This window comes from Diospyros lotus, chromosome 13 (genome assembly GCF_014633365.1).
Source record: "Diospyros lotus cultivar Yz01 chromosome 13, ASM1463336v1, whole genome shotgun sequence".
Classification (NCBI taxonomy): domain Eukaryota; kingdom Viridiplantae; phylum Streptophyta; class Magnoliopsida; order Ericales; family Ebenaceae; genus Diospyros; species Diospyros lotus.
In genome coordinates this window covers 3,194,390-3,216,481 of record NC_068350.1, presented here as the reverse complement: position 1 = coordinate 3,216,481, position 22,092 = coordinate 3,194,390, and the positions used below count along the sequence as shown (strand labels likewise).

Genomic DNA, 22,092 nt, shown 5'->3' with positions numbered 1-22,092 from the left:
GTTTGTTTTGATTTTTGACACATGTTTATTTATTTTTATTTTAATAACTAAATGTTCACCCCTAAATAAAAATAATGTCATTTAAATATTGACAGATAAAAGATGCTTATAATGTTATGTAATTAATTTATATTATAATCATTTTTTTTATATTTACTAAAATAAAAATATTATTTGAATACTTAATTTTGATATATTTAAAATAATATTCGTATATTAATATATTATATTATATATTGTATCGATATAAATATATAATATCTTAATATAATTTCACTTTCATACATTAAATTGAAGTTTTTCTACCATTTTCGTTACCAAAACAGAAAAAATGTCACGTTAGCCCGCCAATGTTACAGACATTGACTTGGCGGGTTAACATCCAACCAATCAACTGGAAGGAACACAAATTAACAAGCACAGATGATAACTTGGTGCGGCATCTACGGTAGCGACTAAACTGCCTTATAGCCGGCTGCCGAAAGCCATTCCGTTCCATTTCAAAGGCCAGAGGGAAGGGGATGATGATGGTTCAAGTACCAATACGTTTCCGGCCGCCTCCACGGCCCACCGTCGACAAACTGCTCCTGGCAATGCGTTTTAGAGCCTCCGCCGCCATCAGGGAAGCTTTTCCGTCCTTTTTGCCGGCGCAAGTGCATGATATCAAAGACCCATTTGCTAGGAAGTTGGCCGCCAGGATTGAGAGGCTCCCTGTCCAGGTGACCGCTTGTCGCTCATTCTCGTGTCTTCATCGTATCCCCATGTCATGTTTGCTGTTTTGCCTGCAAGAACTTGTGAACATCTTCACAATAGCACTCCCTCTGGCTGTAATTCTGATTGAATTTTGAATTGCGAGAGGATTACGGCTAGATTTTGAACCTCCAGGAAGTTATATGTTTTTCATGCTATAATCCTTCAAGAAAAATGTTATCTTTGATGAATTTTGTATGGAAAATGCAGTCATCGTTAATAGTGATTTTTTTTTTGGTTGTAATTATCTATGATTTTGACGAGTGTTTACTTTCAGTTTGTATCAAAATTATGTATAATTTTTCTATCTCCACGGCATTATCCATAGCTCCAAGAGGTAGGTCTCTCGATGGATCCTAATGGGTTTGAGATGAAAGAGACAATCGGCTTCACCTAATGGGATTGAGTCTTTAATTATTTATTTTTAAACGGGTTCGGGTTCTAATCCCATTGAAACTAATAAATGTATATCTAAATAGTTTATTATATCTACAATCAGATCTGGAATCCTGCTCCGTTAAATGAATATATATACTTAGCAGTTAGCACCAGACCTAAATGAATGGATTAAAACTGGTTGGTTCTGAGCCCAGACCTAGTCTATTGACAAGCCTACCAAGACAAAGGGAGTTATATTTTAATTTGGGTAATGATGTGGGGGCAAAATTGTAATTTTGTAGAAAGTAGTCCATTAGACTTTGGCCACTATCCTGATGTCCTCCTTTATGGCTCACTGGGAAACTGCTAATCTCCAGCCTGTTTCTAGGTTCTTGCAGCTCAAGATGTCAGCATGGTTCATATTCAATGCATGGAAAGGCTAACTATAAACCATTTTTAGTTGTCTGAATGAGCTCTATTTGTGTCAACAGATTTACCTGTAACTGTAGATTATTCATTAGCTGGCAGAAAGGAAGGAGTAGTGAATAGGTTCATATCTTTGAAGCTAACTTGGTTTTACTCACTGGGAAAGCATTCATAATATTTTGTGTATTTACAAGAATGTGCAGATTTTTTTTTTCTTTTTTATGTGTGGCTTCAAATTTGCATATACCTGTGTAAATATTGTGAGGCAGGTGTATATAATTTCGTCTTGATAGATTTTTAGTGTCTCCTCCACTCTTCTTTGTGCTGACATCAACCCTATGCCTGTTTTCTGTCCAAAAAACATCTGTTCTTTCTATCAAATTTCCCAGTAAAAAATGAAATGTGGAAACCCTTTCTTGTGAATGCCCTTCAATCATCAAGCATTTCGTCTCCTGATGAATTCCTGCATGAATCATTTTGATAAATCTAACAGATATATATTCTCCTAAGCAAAATCAGTCTACAGCTTGAATTTTCACCTCACTTGACACAATGCAATTCTACAGCTTGGATTTTGATCTGTATGAATTTTACCTACCCGAAAACCTCTGTTGCATATACTGGTGACAAATTTCACTTTTTGGAACACATATGACTAACTCAGGACTTCTAGCTGGCACAGGTTAGTTTCTCTGAGGGTGCTATCATGAGTAGTTGTGTGAAGCCCTTGCTACAGACTGACTCAAATCCAGTGGTTCTCTTGCACGGTTTTGACAGGTCTGCGCCCCACAAAATATATAACACCTGCTGAGAAATTCACTTACTAAAATGTGTTTCTGCAGTTTGTTACTTACTTATTCTTCAGTTCCTGCTTAGAATGGAGATACACACTTCCACTGCTTGAGGAGGCTGGTTTGGAGACCTGGGCAGTGGACATTCTTGGTTGGGGCTTCTTGGATCTGGGTATGTTTCTTAACATCATTTAAAATTTCTCTTTCCTGAATGATAGAATTTAGTGAAGAAATCATCACAAGAAGATGCTGCTTGGATATGAATTTAGCAAATTCATAGCAGTTGTGTGCACTAATTTATTTCCTTTTTATATGCTGAATCAAGTTTAGTTTTCTGCATTTATTAGAGGGGGAGCTTCCTTTATGTGATGTGGCTGCCAAGCGTGATCATCTTTATCAGGTATTTTCTGCTTCCTAAAGTATATTACTTCTTCTGGATATATGTAAAACAAACTATTCATTTCTAGAGGCTTCCAAGAAAGCATAAAGGCTGTAGCTAGACTGCTTTTTTGTGGCTTTTATTTGTCTTGGTCTATCCTTCAATGTTATTATTTTTTACTTTTATCAGCCGAGCAAACAGTTTGTGTTTTTTTCCTTTATCTCATGTTTCTATATTGACTGAACCATAGGCTTTATCTGCATAATTTTTTGTTCTTGCTAAAAGGCAGTTGTCTTAGGCCCTTAGTTGCTGCTGCTGATAGTTTGCTAGGATCCTCGGAAAGAATAATTGATTTCAAATCATGTTTCACATAGTTTTGGAAGTCCTATATCAGAAGGCCAATGCAGCTAGTTGGACCAAGCCTTGGCGCTGCAGTTGCAATTGACTTTGCCTTCCATCATTCAGAAGCTGTAAGTGTTTTTCCAAATTCATCATAAATCCAATTGAATTGGTATAGTTATCAAAGTAACTAGTTCTATCTCAACGTATTATAGTTGGTGCAAGCATTGTTTATGGCTTACTACAGGTGGTTCTGTTGCACACTTTTCAGGTTGAGAAACTGGTACTGATTGATGCAAGTGTTTACTCAGAAGGCACCGGCAACATGAAGACGTTACCAAAAGTAGTAGCCTATGCTGGGGTATGTATCTACATCAGTAACTTTTTGCAAATGTTTGATTATTATAATGGTGCCTCTTTTTGGTGCCGTCAGAGAATTATACATCCTGTTTTGATAATTGCATACAATTGCTTCTAGCAATAGGAGTGCAAACTTCATAAATTAGTTTTTCCGGTGGATGATGATTCAAAATCTAATGATCACTCGGTAGCCTGCAAACTTGTAATGCTAATGTATTCAACAACAATCTCGAGCTAATATGTACAACAACGACAATCACAAGCCTTAACATCTCTAGGTGGTGTTGGCTCCAAGCCAAATATGTCGGCTGGAAAAAAGTTCTCTTCTTTCCCTAATGGAATTTGTAGTCTACAGGGATTTGAGGATCAGAGAGTGGATACAAATATGCATTTGGAGTTCTTTCAAAATGTTTTTGATGGTTGCATCCATATATGACTGATTACCACATCCACTATCCAGCTGCATTTTATTGTGATTGACCAGATAAACGTGCTCGAGACATTTACTGTTTCAAATTTCTTCTGCGGAGACTTCTCTTTTGTTGATATGAGGTACACCTGAATGGTAACTTTGTTGCAGCAATAACATACGGATCAAGATGAGACAGAGTCTAGGAATCTAGGACATAGTTGTCCAAGAGCTTCTGCTGTCTTTGGGGAAGTTCTATTTTTTTTTTTTTTGATAAAGAGAGAGGCAAGTTGATGGTAGCCTCCCACTAGACTGATTTCTTGGACTGGGAGGAAGATGATAACCCTGAACAAGGAGCACCTTTTTCTAGTGATTAAACAAAGAAATCATTTTGAGCAATGTACTTGAAACCACCAGACTCAATCCCTTTAAATGAATTTTTTTTATGCTACTTGGGTTCACAGTAAGAGAGGTTCTTAGAAACTTGACTCCATCTCAGCAGATACCTCACCCTGTTGTCTTCAACTGTAAACATTCCACAGTATAACAAGAAGCAGTAAATCTTACATTCTGCATCTCTGATCTGCTTACAAAATACAATACTGCCTTGCAATCATTTCGAACAGAGTCTGTTTTGCTATAACAGACATGATAAGCTAAAAGATGATGGTGCCCTGGGTCACTTTAAATGCATACTGTTTTTCTATAACATGATAAGCCTTCTGAGTGAACTGGAACCTGTAAAAACTTGAGCAAACATTAATGGAAAAAGAACTGAATTGCATTATAATTTCTTATATCCTTCCATAAACTGTCTATTCCCATCCTGCACTTTCATGTACATCCAAACTAGTGAAGATGGACCGACAGGTATCACGTGCAGTTACAGTGGAAATCTTGTAGATGGGATACCAAATTCTTCATGTTTTGCCTAAATAGAATAATGTGTCACATACTACCCAAATTTTTTTTTTTTTATCTCAAACCAGTGTGTCAATTCTAAAAATATTTTGATGGTAAAATTATCATCAGTGTGGCAGTGCTGAGCAAACGTCAAACCTTTTAACAAATCTACAGCATTTCATGATCTGCCAGCATGTTCTAGATTGCTTGATGGAGACCAAGAACTTGAGTCTTTTTGAACTGATTTTTGTACAGAGAGCTTCAATCTCATTAGAATTATGAATTTTATTTCCCCATAGTGGGTAAGGCCAATATTGGTACATAGCAGCTTAGTAATAAGGATTTTTTCTGGACATTGATATTGCTTGAATATCAAGTTTAAATGAAACAACATATCAATCCTTAAATCCCACTAGGTGGGGTCTACTACATGAATCCTACTTTGTTAATCATTTCTCCCTATGGCCATATCTTAATCCTCTGAATAGTTACAGAGCTTTTAAATAATACTTTATTTGGTAAGATTTAGAGTAAAGCCTCCATTAATACAGGTATTTCTCTGCTACAGTCAGTTTAACATCTGCGTTGATCCAACCAAATAACCTTGTCTAATTCAGTGTTTGAATCTTCTTGAAAATCATAATTTTTGATCTTATTGTTTCTCATCAACAGGTTTATTTGTTGAAGAGCATCCCACTGCGTTTCTATGCGACATATTTGGCCTTCAATGGTTTACCATTCAATACCTGCTTAGACTGGACTAATGTAAGTCTTACACTTCACTATATTATTCAGAGCAATAAATCTAATGCAGTTTTCAAATGTAGAATGTCTATGGCTCATTCAATATACGTGACAATACAGCAGCCGTAGCATCTGATGCTGTTCTCTTCTGTGTCAATACTAGGTGGGCCGTCTACATTGCCTTCTGCCTTGGTGGGAGGAAGCTTCTGTGGCTTTTATGAATAGTGGAGGTTATAATGTCATCTCTCTGATAGAAAAGGCCAGTTAGAAACCCTTCTCCATATTTAGCCAAGAAAAGATGAACTATTGAGTTGTTAGTCACCTTGGCTGTATGAAAATCTTAAATTCCTTTGTTTAAAAAATGCATTCAAAACTTCAAATATCTAAGTTTTTGCCGGTTGACCATGTTTGAATGCTTCATGTTCGTTGGTGGAGGCCCCAGATGTTGGGAAAATGACCAAACCTGTTGTTTTTATTGACTTTTCATGGAATCGACAATTGTATTTTGTAGGTAAAGCAAAAGACGCTTATTGTATGGGGTGAGGACGATCCAATTATCAGCAACAAAGTTGCCATGGTTAGTACATACATTGAGCTTTGTTTTAAGATGGAAGTACAGAATGGATCCTCTATTCACTTGATGAGAAATTTCACCTTTTGTGGTAAGCAGAAGTTGCAGCATGAACTGCCAAATGCAACCGTGCTCCAAGTGCCAGACTGCGGCCATATACCTCATGTGGAGAAACCCAGCATCGCTGCGAAGTTGATTGCAGAATTTTGTCGAGATGATTGCAAGTTAGAGGTTCATCTAGCATCAGGGTATTAGATGCCTCCTCTCTTTCTATGTCGACATATTTCAAGCCAAACTTGTGATTCTTGTGAATATTGGCAATGAATCAATGATTTCTGAGTTCAAGGTAGTGACAGATCTTTTTCTTTCTTTCTTATTGGCATTGTTGGCTGCATCTTCTCATTCAAACTGAAACTGATGCATAATTCTTACCTTCTCTTCTTCTGCCAAACGATGTCACTAGAAATATCTGTGGGTCCAGAGTTAGTTTGGTTTTCTACTAATTTTTTCGCCTTAGGATTGGATTGAACCTTATGCGTTATAGAATTGAATGAACTGATTTCAAATCATTTGGATTGAACCTTAATCGTTAGGATTGGATTGAACCTTATTCATTTCAAATCATTTGCTTTTAGTTCAAATATGAACTGATTTCTTATGTGTCCTTTTAAGAGAGTTCTTAACTTTTAGTTTTCACATTATTCATATTTAACAAAAATAATTAACAACTGTTAATAAGAGAACAACAGCAGACGATATAAGAGTATGGGCATAAAAAGCTAAAGAAAATATCTCGCTAGACTAGATTTTACTTCCCAAAACTTGACTAATGGAAGTTTTAGTTTTTTCTTTTGGTGAAGGAGAAAAGTCAAATTTTAATAGGTTATTTGTTATTTTAATTTGTTTTCAGTACTTTATTTTGAAATATTTTTATTTGTGTTATATTATATTACTCTTTTTTTAAGTGTAGTCACAACTCAACTTTTAGAAATAATTTTAAAGTCATGATGACTCTTTAAACAATTAACAAAAAATGCAACTCATACCTTTCATAACTTGTAATTAATTATGGGAAATGTGTATATTTTTAGATTACAAAATCATATTCTTTAATATAATTTACTCATTTTTGCTTGATTTATTAATAAGCATATATAAATATATTTTAATAAATAAAATAGAAATAAAACCATCTATCACTCTTACATTTATTGAATACAAAATTTATAATAAATTATTATTATAGAAAACTAAGAAATTTTTATACAAAATTCTCACTAATAAATTAATTATTTTGCATAAAATTAAATAAGCAAAATTATATATAAAAATAACACTTATTGCAGGAGTACCCATCGCTATATCTCTATATATATATGTTCTATATTTATTTTTAAATTTATTCGAATTTGTTAGTTTTATATTTTTAACAATAACTATATTCAAATTACATATTATTTAATCAAAATTATTATTTTGCCAGGATACCCTTCAAGTTTTGGATATTTCCTCGTTACCCTTCCAACCAAATTTACCAATTTGCCACAACCATCCTCCCCGTAAAAAAGAAACGGTTTTCCTTCATTTGCTGGACCCAAAAACCCTAGCTGTTGCTCGGTACTTGCTTTACTTCACTCATCGTCCTGTTTCCCTCTCTCCATGAAAAACCTCTGTTTCTGTGGTATTATTATATACTAGGCCTAGAGAGAGATAGGTTTATACGGTCGAACAATGGCGTGTATGGCAATATTGACGAGATCGCGGGCATTTCTGAGAACCGTAAACCACGACTCAATCAAATCCATCACAACCTTCGCGTATCTCTCTCAGGAGCCCCAGCTCGCCGAGGCGTCGCCGCCGCCATCGGCGGAGGAAGCCCCGCTGCCGCCAAACCCGGCGTCCGGCAGCCCAATGTACAACGAGAACTGGCGGAGCGCATTCCCTACTTCGCCCGCTGCTATGGCGGCTCAGGCGCTCTTTCCCATGAGCCTAGGGTTGATCAACCAGTCGCCGGCGGCCCGTATACAAGCGCTCTCTCAAACTCTGGACGGGCCTGCGCTCATGAATGTTTTCGCGGATTGGATGACGTCGCAGCGCTGGGCGGACATGAAGAAGCTCTTCGAGTTCTGGATTCGGTCGCTTGATAAGAACGGGAAGCCCAACAAGCCCGATGTCAACTTGTATAATCATTATCTAAGGGCCAATGTTATGATGGGGGCGTCCGCCGGGGAGTTGCTGGATCTGGTGGCGCAAATGGAGGACTATTCTATTACGCCCAACACTGCTTCGTTTAATTTGGTCCTGAAGGCTATGCACCAGGCAAGAGAGACGGAGGCCGCTCAGAAATTGCTCCAACGGTAAGGTTTACACTCTAAATTTTGGATCTTGATATACGAGTTCTAGATGGTTATATGTGTCTGCGTCGTCTATACATTACCTATGTCTGTTGGATAAGTTTGTTGCACATATTTTTATCAACATTTATTCCTCAAAAAAAGAAATAAGCAAAGTTCATTCGTTCTTTACTTCTTCATTTAACTAATATCTCATCTGATTAGTTGTCTGTTCGGTTTTCTTCTCTCTTTTTCTTTTTCTTTTTTTAATTCCCATCCCACTACTTCATTTTCCTCCAGAAACACAAAATTCTTTAAACAACTGGCATTTTAGGGAATTGAAAACTTTATAGGCCTTCAAAATCATGTATATCAAATAGAATTAGTCCTACGTGCCGGGTTTTAATAGTAGCGTAGATCTGTCAAGACACTGGTGAATAATGAATGAGTATATATGGATACTTATGTCAGTTTAGTCAATTTTTTATTAGGATTCCTGGATTTGATTAACTTTGTAGGTAAACTGAGAATGGTTAGTAGGGATAACGTGAGTGAAAAACAGGATGCTTATTGTTTTACTGTAATCTTGAGGTACAAAAATGTCTACGAAACTGCTATTGGATGAATGGGCTCGGATTCCCTTGTACTTGCAAGGATGTTATTTGAATTGTGGTGCTCATATGGGGAATCTCACATGCGGTATAACCAAAAAATGATTTGTTAACCAGCATAGATATCCTAAACAAAAAGCCATGCAAGGTGCAATGAAGAAAAGGTAACAAGGGAGCCCCCCAAGGGTGCCCGAGCGGTTTTCGCAGGGGGTGGGAAAGCTTGCAGCCCAGGTTCGAATCCCCCTGTGACTGCTTGCCCAAGTGTGCTAGATTTAACTCCTCTCCTCAAAATGGGGCATCAGGGGAGGGGCGCTCCTGATGGTGCGAAACCAAAAAAGAGAAAAGGTAACGAGTGAAGATTATAATTCTGAAACCATCGATTATTATGGTATCGAGATGGCTACTAAATGCAATTAAATGTTCCTCGTAATATTGATACCAAATATAAGAGTAGAGGAAGCTGGTCAGCTATTGAGATCTAGTCTTTATCACTTGATGAGTTCTTTAGGGGAAAACAAGAGGAAAAAGAATAAGAAAAGTTGTGAGCACTCTGAAATATAGAAAATCCTTTATGGGTCTGCATCTATGTATCGAACTTTTCAAATATGTTGTGGATGCGTCGCATGGGGTGCCTTATCCTTATGATTTGTTTAGAGTTTGTCATGTCCCTAATAATAGTATAAGGGCAATATTGTAATAAGGATATAGTATTTGTTAGGCTTATAGTTGTATTGCACATGGGCGGATGATGGCTGGAGGCTATAAATAAGCCATTGCTATAAGAGTGGGCATGCCTGAATTGATGAATTGAAATCTCTTATTTCCCTCTCTTGCATTCTCTCAATCTCCCTCCAATTTCTCTCTAATCTCTCTCTTTCTTTCCCTCTCTGTCTTGTTCTCCCCAACTTCCTCCCATCTCTTCTGATCTAACTCCCCAATTCCTCCCCAATTACCTCTTAAACCTGTTATGAACCCTAGGTTCATAACAATTGGTATCAGAGCAGTTGTTCTTCGGTTGTGGTTCATAGGCGGTTCCAACGGTGTTTCCAGTGACTTCAGAAATGAATTCAGGCACAGTCGCTCAAATTCTGAAGTAGCTTGAAGTAGTACAAGAGACGATTGATTTCGGAAAGGATTCCGATGCATGGAGGTGATTTACAGTTGTCGTAGCACTTAGGTTTGGAGTTCGGAAGGCGAAATTCGACAACAGTCTAGCCAAGCGAATTCCGATCGGTTATAGGCTATTGCTTTCCAACGTGGTTAATTGCCAACACCGAACTCTTAGTTGGAATTGTAGAAAAAAAGTTCAAGGTTCGACTGGTGAAGGCGGAGCAACAGCTTGATTTGCTGTTGTTCTCCGAGTTGTATAGTCCATCAAGGAAGGCGATTGCAAGTGGAATTGAGAGCGAGCCAAGTGATTGCTAGTGATCTAGACAGCGAGTGCGATTTAGTAAGGCGATTTTCGTAACTTTTGGTGCGAACTTGGAAGCGAAGTGGGAGGTTGATTCTCGGCTGCAAATCTCGGTAATTCTTGCTCGTAATTGACTTGCAAAGCAAGTCAAGCGATTTCCGACTTGAATCCGACAAATTGTATCGATTCCATCAGAGTCGATCAACATAGAAGAAGGATTTCGTTGGGCAATTCTAAATTGGAAGGCGACTTGAAGGACTGAGGGAATCGAGGAAATTGTTGCAGTAGGTTCGGCTTGAAGAGGAACAACACTTGCAATTCGCCACTCCTAGAATCAGAGTTGGAGGCGAGTTAGGTTGTTGCAGGCCATTTTTAAGGACCGAGGGAATCACAAGAAGTTGATTCTTGGCGGATCGGTTGCTAGCTGTTGCTTCAGTGGCGATCTAAACAGAGATGCTTGAATTCCGAAGTCAAGCCAGGGTCCTTTGGCCATTGGACGGTGATTGGGTGTGGGTTGTGGTCATCGTAAATCTTGATTGGTGGCGGTGATTGCAACAAATCTCAGGCTGTTGATTCTTCCTTCCATCGTTGCATAATACTTTTGGCTCGAAGCTGTAAGCGAATTCTGTTCGGAGAGACGGATTCCTCCGACTTCGTTGCTGTGAGTTCCGACACCTTGCTAATTTCCAAGTCGGAAGGCGTTTGAGACAAGAATAGGAAGCTTTGGCAGCAAGCGAGCCAGGAGGCGGAGCGAGTTGCAGGTGGAGGAAACTAAATTTAGGCACTAATTCCAACGGAAGTTGTTTCTCAGCTATCAATCCTCGAGGCAATCGATTATCCACCAGCTATCTAAACTCTGATGGCAAATGATATCGGGATGAAGCACAAGGAATCTCAATGGCATGAAGTGTCGGCAAAGATGACAAAGAGGCAAAACAGTATTGGATCTGTAGAATCGGCATTGGAAAAGAAGTTGAGCATTGTTGCCAATCTATTGCAAGAGGAGATTGATCACAGGCGTGAAATTATTGATGACTTCAAAAATTGGATGAGGGACCAGTGCATGATAATGTTTGCTAGACGGAATCAGGTTAGATTACCTGCTTGTCTACTTTTCAGGGAATACTCTAATCCAATTATTATAGAGAAGCTGCGATATCCTACGAGTAATCCTTATTCTCCTTATGAGTTTCTGAAAATGAAGTCGCTTAAGGAGAAGTCAAGCTTGTGGAAGGCCAAGTCATCACCTGCTTTAGATTTTGGGCAGCAGAAGAAATATTCGGATTTAGGCAGCAATGACAAGAAGGATGACTGCAAAGTCGAGAGTAGTTTTGGCAGCGAACAACATTACATAGAGGGAAGTTGTAACAATCCGGTGGTTGGGACATCAGGTACCGATTCCTTTGGAAAAGAAATTCTTGGTGAAGATGGACTAGATGACAATCACGGAAGCCCAAAACAAGAAATGATTGATGCAGTCAATCAGAGAGCAATAGAAGGAGGAGGCAACAAGGGATTTCTGGAATTGGAGATAAACATCTCTGAATCTTCAGAATCTGAAATTGGTCCAGTTGTTCTAAATAAGACACAGGCTCAATCAACGTCGACAACCCGCAATGTTGAAGAGAATTCCGTTGCATTGGTTGAGAAGTTAAAAGTAGAACTACTACCTCAAGATGTAACTACCGAAAGGCTAAGAGAGGAAACGGGGGCAGCATTTGAGGAACTGACCGAGGAAGCTAAAGCCAATCCGTTACCTCTGGTGATTAGAGCAGGGACGGAAGGATCGGATGGTGTTCCGAATCAGAATTCTATCAGAAATGGAATTGATGGTGGAGCTCCTAAGGATACTATGCCATTGCCTATGGTTTCGGATAATGCTGAGGATTCCTTAGCTAATGAGAGGGTGAAGACAGCAGTAGCAGGAGGAAGTTTTGCAAATCTTAAATGGTGTCACCATGTTGCAGTCATTTCCAAAGATGTAAATTAGAATTCAAAAGGTGCAAACTAGTTTTTTATGTTGGAGGGAATAGAGGTAAACAAGACAAGTGTTTCAGATGATTTTTCTTCTAGCCAAGAGAAATCTCCTATGAGTTATGACCCTATTAGGCATTTCCCTCATCAGTAGTAGATTCAAAGTTGTGAGAAATCTTGGTAAATGGCTGTAATGAGAGGAAAGCCAAGGAAGATGGATGCAGCAGTCAAAAGCTTGACCATGGAGAACAAAGCTGCCACGGCTTTGTGCACTATTGCTACAGATGGCCAATTGGGATTTTTGCCTACTGTAATGACAGAGGGGGTGATGACGGAAATTAATGCTGTAGCAACTCCTAGACTCAACATTTCTACATTGTCGCATTTTAAGGCGTTAGCGGATATTGTTGCGAAAAGTGACGAAGAATTAAAGTACATGAGAACCACTGCAAATATGTTATGCATATAGAATTTTTTCAAAACTTCCCCATCCAAGCCGTGGAAGAGAAGGAAAAAGGATATGGGAATCTGTGGAGGTTTGGCATTTCTTGGGGACAAGAATGTTTTAAGGCGGAGGGAATTGTCATGTCCCTAATAGTAGTATAAGGGCAATATTGTAATAAGGATATAGTACTTGTTAGGCTTATAGTTGTATTGCAAATGGGCAGATGATGGCTGGAGGCTATAAATAAGCCATTGCTGTAAGAGAGTGGGCATGCTTGAATTGATGAATTGAAATCTCCTATTTCCCTCTCTTGCATTCTCTCAATCTCCCTCCAATTTCTCTCTAATCTCTCTCTTTCTTTCCCTCTCTGTCTTGTTCTCCCTAACTTCCTCCCATCTCTTTCGATCTAACTCCCCAATTCCTCCCCAATTACCTCCTAAACTTGTTATGAACCCTAGGTTCATGACAGAGTTGTATGTGTGCTTGTTATTTATTTTTTTTAATGAAGACTTGATCTTATTGATCTTCTTTAAAGGTTGGAATGATGCATCAAATCGTAATAAGTTATGACTTTGTCTTTGTTGGATTTGTTAGACTGTTGAACTTGTGATTATACGTATTTGATGAAATAGTTTCACTTTTTCTTGTTGTGATTGATATTTAAGTTCGTTTAAATTACACTAACCACCCTTGATGTATGGCTAGAATTTATATGCTAGCTCTCAATTATCAAAAAGTACACTAGTGCTGAAATTGTTGGATCACCATTGTCTAAATACTATCTTGCCTTTATATTTTGAAAAGATATTTTAGGCATATAGCTCATACCTATACAAGAAAACGAGAAAGCCTATGCCTCATTTTTGGTCTATATGTGTTGGATACACATTAGCACATCAGTTATATTTCACATATGCCAAATAATGTGTCTTCATTTTTTATTTTCTTAAATTTTTATTGTTATTTTTAATTTTGGACATGTGAAGGTCTGTCATATTCATAGTTGGACCAGGTGATAAGTTGTGCTTGTTTGGGCTGAGTATTCTTATATTACAGTTTCAATAAAATAGTTATTTTTATTTTTTTTTCTATTGTCATGTTGATATATTCTCCTTATTATGGATCAAATGGTACCTTCATGTTGGATTAATTGTAATTTTTCAATGTTTTTATAATTTTACCGGTATTGTGAACTGAATGGTATTTTAATGTTGGTACAGTTTCAATATTTTTGGTTACTATGTTCATAAGTATTGCTAATAAAAGATACAAAATGATTATTTTTTGTTCATACTTCTATGGTGTATTTTCCCAAATCATAATATTCTGTGTTTGTATTTGTGTTCATCGCGAATATTTGTTTGAGTCTTCTGTCTCTCTACTTACATGCACTATGAACCATCCCCTCCTTTTTTTCTTTCTTTCTTTTTATTCTTTTACCTTCTCTCCATTGTTGATCACAATCAATTAAATAGGTGCTTTATGGATATAAATATCACCATAGAATAGCTTGAATTGGTCCTCAGCCCCTATCCTTATGCCCTGCAATTTTTTTCTCTTTCTTTTTTTTTTTTCTTTTTTAGAATAGCCTTAGTAGCAATGGTAAGGTTGCTTGGGTTCAAGGTGTGAAAACAGTCTCTCTGTTTTCTATGATACATAGGGCTTGTTTTTCACAAGTGAATAGTCCCTTAATGATTTATATGGCAGAGATAGTTTACAAGCATGCTAAATGAGGCATAAGTGATTATTTTTATTCGTTTTTAGTTAGGATGGGTTTTTGCATTGGATCATTGTCAGAATTCCGATTCTGACAGGTGGCTCCTCTTAGCCGAGAGGAATTTAGAGAAAAGAACCAGAAGGATCAGGAGAGAGAGAGAGAGAGAGAGAGAGAGAGAAATGAGAGAGAATTGGCGGGAGAGAGAGAATGAGTATATTGATAATTCTCTAGATGATTTGGGAAGATGGCATTAGAGCTATATATACTGCTCCTGCCCACCCTTAGGCGCCAAAGGCCACTTGCCTTATTTACAAAAATTTGAAATCAACTTGCTTAACTAACTAACCAACATTCCTGCTTCATTCTACAATCAACTAATTATACTTGAGCCCCCCTTATTCAATCATTCCCGTGACAATCATATTGGTTGTTGTGGACTTATTCAAATGTAGAGACTTATGAAGGTATAGTAATGATTTGTTACCAACAATCAAGGCAATTGTGTGATCTAAGAGCAATCATTCAACATTTTTTAATAAATGAACTTGAGGGTGTGATGAAGCATGATGATTGATGAGGTACGGGACATTTAGGGTGTGATTTGACCTATGTAAGTAAAAGTAGAAATAGCTGAAAATGCTGATGCTTGAATCCTTATTTTTGACAAGGCTGTTGAGCTATGCATATCAAAATGTGTACTCCATGGAAACAGATAATACTGTTGACAAGATAAATACTAGATGGTAAAAGTTTCTTCTTCTTCTTCTTCTGTCTTCTTTCCCTCAGGAAGATGATTTGTAAACTATGTTAAAAAAGGAGTTCTGAGAGAAGCTAGAGGTACTGCTTGGTGCTTGCAATTTTAAGCTACAACCCTGCCATTTCTCTTTTCTGAATTATCTATTATGATATTTTTTCCCAAGTATTTTTATTTTGGATTTTCTTTGACTTCTGGACTTATGCTCAAGTCTATTTCACAAGATTGGCTATTGATTGAACCACTTATATTGATTATTTATTGACAATCTTGTCCATTCAGTATCCATGTCATTATTCTGGTTGGAGTAGAATAAATAGGCTTGGATACATTTTTTCTGCAGAAGCAGGAGAAGGAGCTTGGATTAAGTCCCTGTAATCTCTCTCTCTCTCTCTCTCTCCCCCCTACTATGTGTATATATTTATTTGGCAAAATGAAATTGGAGCTAGTGAGCATTACATAACAAAATACTTCTACCTCTATATTCTCCTTTCGGACAGATTGGGTTTGGAGCTCTATTTTGTTGTGTGGAATTTTGGAGACATGCCCCTTGACCGCTGCTTTTCTCAATTTTGGATTGTGATCCTGTATTTGCAGGAATTGAAGCTCAGGTTCTGTAATAAGACATTTGCATGACGACATTGGAATTGGTGAAAAGTTGTATAGAATTGACTTCCTATTATTATCTCATCTATCAGGAGGAAGTTGGAGCTCAACTTCTTTCAAATATTTGCTGTACTGTGCCCTTCCTCACCTTTTGCCCTTCCCTGCTCAAAATGTCAACTTGATGTATTTTGTGCTGTTGGGTTCTGATATAAGTTCTGAGTGCATTTGGCTATGTGGATTTGATTCCTCCTTAAATGTAAGGAGGTCCTAATGGAGCCAACGGTTTTTTTCTTTAAACATCTGGGTGCTTTTTGTATATTTTCTCTGAAGGAGTGGATCCGGAAGTGAGATTTTTTCTTCCTATTTTGCATTTTCTCTATTTTTATAGACCAATGCACTTCAGTAGAGATGTTCTCCTATCCATATTGTTAGAATTTATGTCCTTGTCCATGTATTCATTTTGCTATCTAATGAGTGGATCTTATGTTATTGTTATCAGGATGTTGCAGGCAGGAAAAGAATCTCTACCTGATGATGAGTCATATGACTTGGTTATTGGCATGCTGTTTTTGACGGATCAGATTGATTCGGCCCTAAAATACATTGATTTGGCTTTAAAATCAGGATATATGTTATCAGTGAATGTGTTCAAGGAATGCGTACAAAGCTGTATTAACAAGGGGAGACTGGATACATTAATATCTATTATTGAAAGGTGCAAGGTATATATCTGTTTATAATTATTATATTTATGATCTTTAGTGGTTCATTTCCTCAAAATATTTCTTTGCTTAACGTTGTTTGATTTGGGTCATTTTCAGAAAATGGATCAGAACAAAGCCCTTTGTCCTCCCTGGAACCTGTGCTACTATATTGCAGATGTTGCTATTCAGGAGGACAATGGTGAGTTAGCTTATTATGCCCTAGAATTCATGGCCAGATGGATTGCACGTGGTGAGAATTCAAGGCCACCAGTTCTGCTGTCTGTAGATGAAGGACTAGTTGTATCTGCACTAGGAAGTGCTGGTAGGACTTACAATACTATACTCCTTGATGGAGCATGGGCTATTCTCAAGCGCTCATTGCGCCAAAAGAAGGTTCCAAACCCAGAGTCTTACCTTGCAAGGATATATGCTCAAGCTTCGTTGGGGAACCTACAGAAGGCTTTCAGTACTCTGCATGAGTTTGAGACTGCTTATGGGAATTCTACTAAAGAAGCTGAAGAAGATCTATTCTCTCCATTTACCTCTTTATATCCACTGGTGTTAGGGTGCTCCAAGAATGGCTTCGTGACTTTGGATTCAGTACGTCCTTATTCCTCAAACATCAATTTTATGACACTACTTCATTGGACTCATTGTGTCTTTCCAGGTTCCTCACTTGTTGCTTCATTGTTTCCTATTGAATGTTTAGCTTATGGCAAAATGAGCTAAAAGTAAATTAGTCTATTCATTTTGTTTGTTATTTGTGGCACTAGTTGCTCAGTGTCTAGTCAAAAGAGAAATTATGAAAAACACAAAGCTCCTCTGTCATCAATTTCCTGCCTTTTCCTGTTTCTACTAGCTCCCTCACTCAGTACTTCAAATGGTGGATATCTTTCGTGTTGGCAACAAATATTCAAAAATTCCTAAACTTCACTAGACACAATATCAATTGTGAAGCATGAGACTGTCATGTTGCTTAGTAACAGAATAAACATGCATTGATTAAGTTAGTTTAAAATGGTTATTACCACTACCATTATGGGTATCTACCATTTTAAAAAAAAACTTGACTACTGCATGTATTATTCTGTTATACTATCTCAGCCTTCAAAAAGGACTGTGGTGATTACCATGTATGAACTAACCGTGCATCTTTCTTTATAATGTTATAAACATAGTGGTGGCTGATTTGAACTGTTTGAATTGTCAATTAGGTATACTATCAACTGGAGAATCTTGCTCAGGCTGATCCTCCTTACAGGTCTGTGGCTGCACTAAATTGTATAATTTTAGGTTGTGCAAACACATGGGATGTTGATCGGGCATACCAGACTTTTGAAGCAATTGGAGTCAGCTTCGGGTTGACCCCTAACATTCACTCATACAATGCTCTGATTTATGCATTTGGGAAGCTCAATAAGGTGAACTCCAATCCTTAATATAGCTTTGCAACTTGTATAAGCTGCCACTGAAATTGTTTATATACCAAGTTCTCGTTGGGACCTGGAAACAGTATTGGCAGTCCTACTTTCAGGAATTTGTATGGTCATTTATTGTAGTGTGGATGCTGCTGCATGCATGCATGCATGTTGAATGTGCCGATGAGCACACAATCAAAAACCAATGGCTGCATTTTTAATTTGCATGTTTAAAGCAATGGCATTGTTCTGTAATTATGCTAATCTGATGCAGACATCTGAAGCTTCACGTGTGTTTGAGCATTTGGTCAGTAAGGGCGTGAAACCAAATGCAACCACATATTCTTTGCTTGTTGACAGTCATCTAATTGGACGAGATCCAAAAGTTGCTCTCTCTGTCATTGATCAGATGGTAATTGGAGTTCTTTTTATGTGTTTAAGAAGCTGGTTACCATTAGTTCCAGTGCCCCCCCCCCCCCCCAAAAAAAAAAGGAATGATTGCTTTAGCTTGTGCATTTTGAATGATGGGCTGTGGTACTCCTTGAGCAGGTAAATGAAGGATTTGAGCCATCAAGGGAAATGTTGAAGAAGGTTAGAAGACGATGCAAGCGGGAGATGGACTACATGAGCGATGACCAAGTCGAGTCGTGGGCCAAACGGTTCAACATCCGAATGGGTAGAGAGACTCGGAGGGACTTGCTGTTCAATCTCGAGTACAGCACTGACTATGCATCGTAAGTATGTGCTGATGCACTGCAGGAGGTATTTCCATGATAAGCATACACTACTAGGAGGAACACGCCTTGCTGCTTGTCTTGTAATCATTAGCCAGCGGCAAGAATGTCTCCGGACTAAAAGCGATGTTTTGTCGCTTGTCTGGGATAGGGAGTGAAATTCAATTTAGCATTTGGTAGTTTTTGTATTCTATTTTCCATCGGATGCATAAACTTCTTGTCGTTTTCAATCATCATTGTGCATGAGATCATAATCAGCCATGTCGCCGTTGATGGAAAAATTTGCCACAAGATGTTTGCCAATCATATGGCTGTAAGTCGTGTTATTATTCTTCTCTAGGGTTAACTTCTCATGAGTCTGCATGACCCTTCAAGTAGGTTTTCTTTCACTGGGCTTACTGTACTTTGTACATTTTCATGTTTTGTGCTACACCATTCACAGTTTACCAAGAAAATGTCACAGGTGTTGCGAATATGAACACTACCTTTGAAATTAGGGTCTTCCTTAGGGTTGTAACCCTACGTATGAGCTGATTCAGTACATAAAATGTACATTATATGGGTTGTTTGGAGTCTTGATAATTCGCTTGTTCTGTTACTTTGAATCTCAATGCAATGGCTCAAACAATTTAAAGTTCTGCCAAAATGTTTCATTTGCTACATGTGATACTACATCCAATGAAATCTTTCATCTGAAAATGCTTAGGGCCTGTTCGGTAGAGGTGTTTTTTGATTTCTTCTCTCCCACAGGTCTCACCGCGGATGATGACTTGTGTCAAACTATTTAAAAAAAAATTAAAATAAAAAATAGAATGCAACATGAAAACAAAAGAAAAACAAAACATAAAAATTTTAAAATCTAAATCTTAAATTATGATAAGAAGAAATTTCTATTTTTCAAATTAAAGTAAACCAATTTAAATGGTGGAACTAAATCAAAGCAAATCATAGAATTGTAGTTTGGTTTAGTTTTATACTATAAAAATTGTTATGTTGTCTGTGTTAAGTAATTTAATATTTGTCTGATATAGGTAAATGTGAGGTTTGGGTGTGGTTCACATTTTTTTCGTCTTCCACCCTTGTTATTTGACAAGAAAATAAATTTTTTAAAATTATAATTTGAATAATGAGTTTTTAAAATAATAGATATTCATTTTAAAATATTTTTTTATTATTTTTATTTTACAATCATTAAAATTTTATTTGCACGAGAAAGTGTGCGGGATAAAAAGAAAATGTTATTAATTTCTCAAAATTTAAACTCACATTTTATAAATAAAACTACCTTAGATTTATTCTAAACATAAATTTATAAAATTTACTTGAATTCTATATTTTAAATTATATTATATCAAACATAAAAAGTTATTAAGAAAAATAAATTCTATGAACATTCTCTCGTTCCAAACAGAGTGTAAACCTGTTCGACGGGAAAATGGAATTACCTTGGAAATGAACATTCCAGCATTCGCTAGACCTCTTAGAACAAACCTGCTTCCTCACCTCCGTCACGGTCGCCGAACGTTGGCCACCGGAGAGCCAAACCAGCCAGAAGATCAGCTCCTCCGAGTCTGCACCGTCCTCTACCAGCAGCAAAGCTCGCCCGACCCCAAACTCCACTCCCACCTCCTCAACCGCTGCCGCTTCCACCTCACCCACGACTTCTTCCTCCGAGTCTGCAGCTCATTCCCCTATTCATGGAGACCCGTCTACAGATTCTTCCTCTTCACCCAAACCCACCACCCGGACTTCACCCACACCTCCCTCACCTACAACAAAATGCTCGACGTGATCGGAAAATCCAGAAACATCGATCTTTTCTGGGATGTTCTTCAGGATATGGGTCGTCGGCGGGTCGTGACCCAGAAGACGTTTTCCATTGGGTTGAAGACCTTGGCGTCGGCCCGGGAACTGAAGAAATGCGTCGAGTTTTTCCATGTGATGAATGGCTACGGTTGGTGTTATAGTTTGGAGACTTTGAATAAGGTGGTGGAGAGTTTGTGCAAGGCCAAGCTTGTTTCCGAGGCTAATCACGTTGTTACCAAGTTGAGGGATTGGATTAAGCCAAATGGGGTGACTTATAAGTATCTGATTTCTGGTTTATGTGATGTGGGTGATTTGATTGAGGCTTCTAAGGTCTGGAACTTGATGGTCGATGAAGGGTTCCAGCCGGACGTCGATGCTGTCGAGAAAATGATGGAGACCCTTTTCAAGACTAACCGGTTCGACGAAGCGATGAAGCTCTTCGAGATGATTAGAACGAAGAGGGTTGATGATCTGGGTGTTTCAACGTACCGGCTCGTGATTAATTGGATGTGTAAAGGAGGCAAGCTTGGGCATGCTCACCAGGTGTTCGAGGAAATGCGTGAGAGGAGAATTCAAGCCGATAATTTGACAATGGGTTCGCTAATTTATGGGCTTTTGACGAAATATAGAACTAAAGAAGCTTATAGGATCATGGAAGGCATTGAGAAGCCGGATATAAGCGTGTATCATGGAATGATCAAGGGGCTCTTGAGGCTGAGAAGGGCAAGTGAAGCAACGCAAGTGTTCAGAGAGATGATAAGGGTAGGGTGCGAGCCTATAATGCATACATATATCATGCTATTGCAAGGGCATCTGGGGAGGAGAGGGAGGAAGGGATCGGACCCGCTGGTGAATTTCGACACCATTTTTGTGGGCGGTTTGGTGAAGGCCGGGAAATCCTTGGAGGCAACAAAGTATGTGGAAAGGGTGATGAACCGAGGGCTCGAGGTGCCTAGGTTCGATTACAACAAGTTTTTGCATTATTACTCGAACGAGGAAGGTGTGGTTATGTTTGAGGTGATGGCAAAGAAATTGAGAGAGGTTGGGTTGTTCGATCTGGCTGATATATTTGCAAGATATGGGGAGAAAATGGCGACTCGAGACAGGAGGAGGAATAGACCAGCGCAAGAGCTTCCAAGTACCTAGTTTGTGAAGAGAGAGATATCTACTGTGTTTCATTTGGATGTCTATGCTTGTAGTGGGGCGAAAGGAGACAGCTGTGCACCAACTTGTACATCCAATCTGCACTATGCCTACAAGTTTATGCTTCAAAACCGCACCTGGTAACATAAAAGTCTAGATTCAAGTGTGGAAAGGCTTTTGGTATAGACTTTATTTCTGATATTTGCAGGTGGAATGATGTTTTGATATTTTTACCTTCCGTCATGTATATGTGAAAATTTCAATTACTCTCTGTTTTGTACATAAATACAAACACAAAGAGGTCTTAACAATCAACCACCCGAAAACTTAATATATTGGGGAAACGAGGATTTTGCTTACAAATACAAAAGAATTGGGCAAATAGA

General features: G+C 38.1%; 3 protein-coding genes across 5 annotated transcripts; all 3 read left to right on the top strand.

Annotated features, from left to right (window-relative positions):
* The first annotated feature begins 384 nt into the window (after nt 1–384).
* On the top strand, nt 385–6,424 carry LOC127787949 (uncharacterized). Of its 3 annotated transcripts, none has more exons than XM_052316038.1 (10): nt 385–719; nt 2,228–2,331; nt 2,420–2,517; nt 2,693–2,745; nt 3,099–3,194; nt 3,335–3,424; nt 5,408–5,500; nt 5,643–5,738; nt 5,991–6,056; nt 6,150–6,424. In XM_052316038.1, exons 1-10 carry the CDS (start codon nt 522–524, stop codon nt 6,303–6,305), a joined length of 1,050 nt encoding a protein of 349 aa, XP_052171998.1. In that variant the 5' UTR covers nt 385–521; the 3' UTR covers nt 6,306–6,424. The 3 variants fall into 3 exon arrangements, with proteins under 3 accessions (XP_052171998.1, XP_052172000.1, XP_052171999.1); XM_052316039.1 differs by having other exon boundaries at nt 387–719; nt 2,237–2,331; XM_052316040.1 differs by lacking the exon at nt 2,228–2,331 and having other exon boundaries at nt 386–719; nt 2,397–2,517.
* A 1,210-nt stretch (nt 6,425–7,634) lies between these two features.
* LOC127788918 (pentatricopeptide repeat-containing protein At1g26460, mitochondrial) lies at nt 7,635–19,232 on the top strand. Its single transcript, XM_052317602.1, has 6 exons — nt 7,635–8,407; nt 16,401–16,623; nt 16,723–17,205; nt 17,820–18,026; nt 18,298–18,435; nt 18,573–19,232. Exons 1-6 carry the CDS (start codon nt 7,782–7,784, stop codon nt 18,759–18,761), a joined length of 1,866 nt encoding a protein of 621 aa, XP_052173562.1. The 5' UTR covers nt 7,635–7,781; the 3' UTR covers nt 18,762–19,232.
* Nucleotides 19,233–20,158: 926 nt separating this feature from the next.
* LOC127788920 (putative pentatricopeptide repeat-containing protein At1g26500) lies at nt 20,159–21,972 on the top strand. Its single transcript, XM_052317604.1, has one exon. The coding sequence runs from the start codon at nt 20,210–20,212 to the stop codon at nt 21,707–21,709; it is 1,500 nt and encodes a 499-aa protein (XP_052173564.1). The 5' UTR covers nt 20,159–20,209; the 3' UTR covers nt 21,710–21,972.
* Nucleotides 21,973–22,092: the final 120 nt, after the last annotated feature.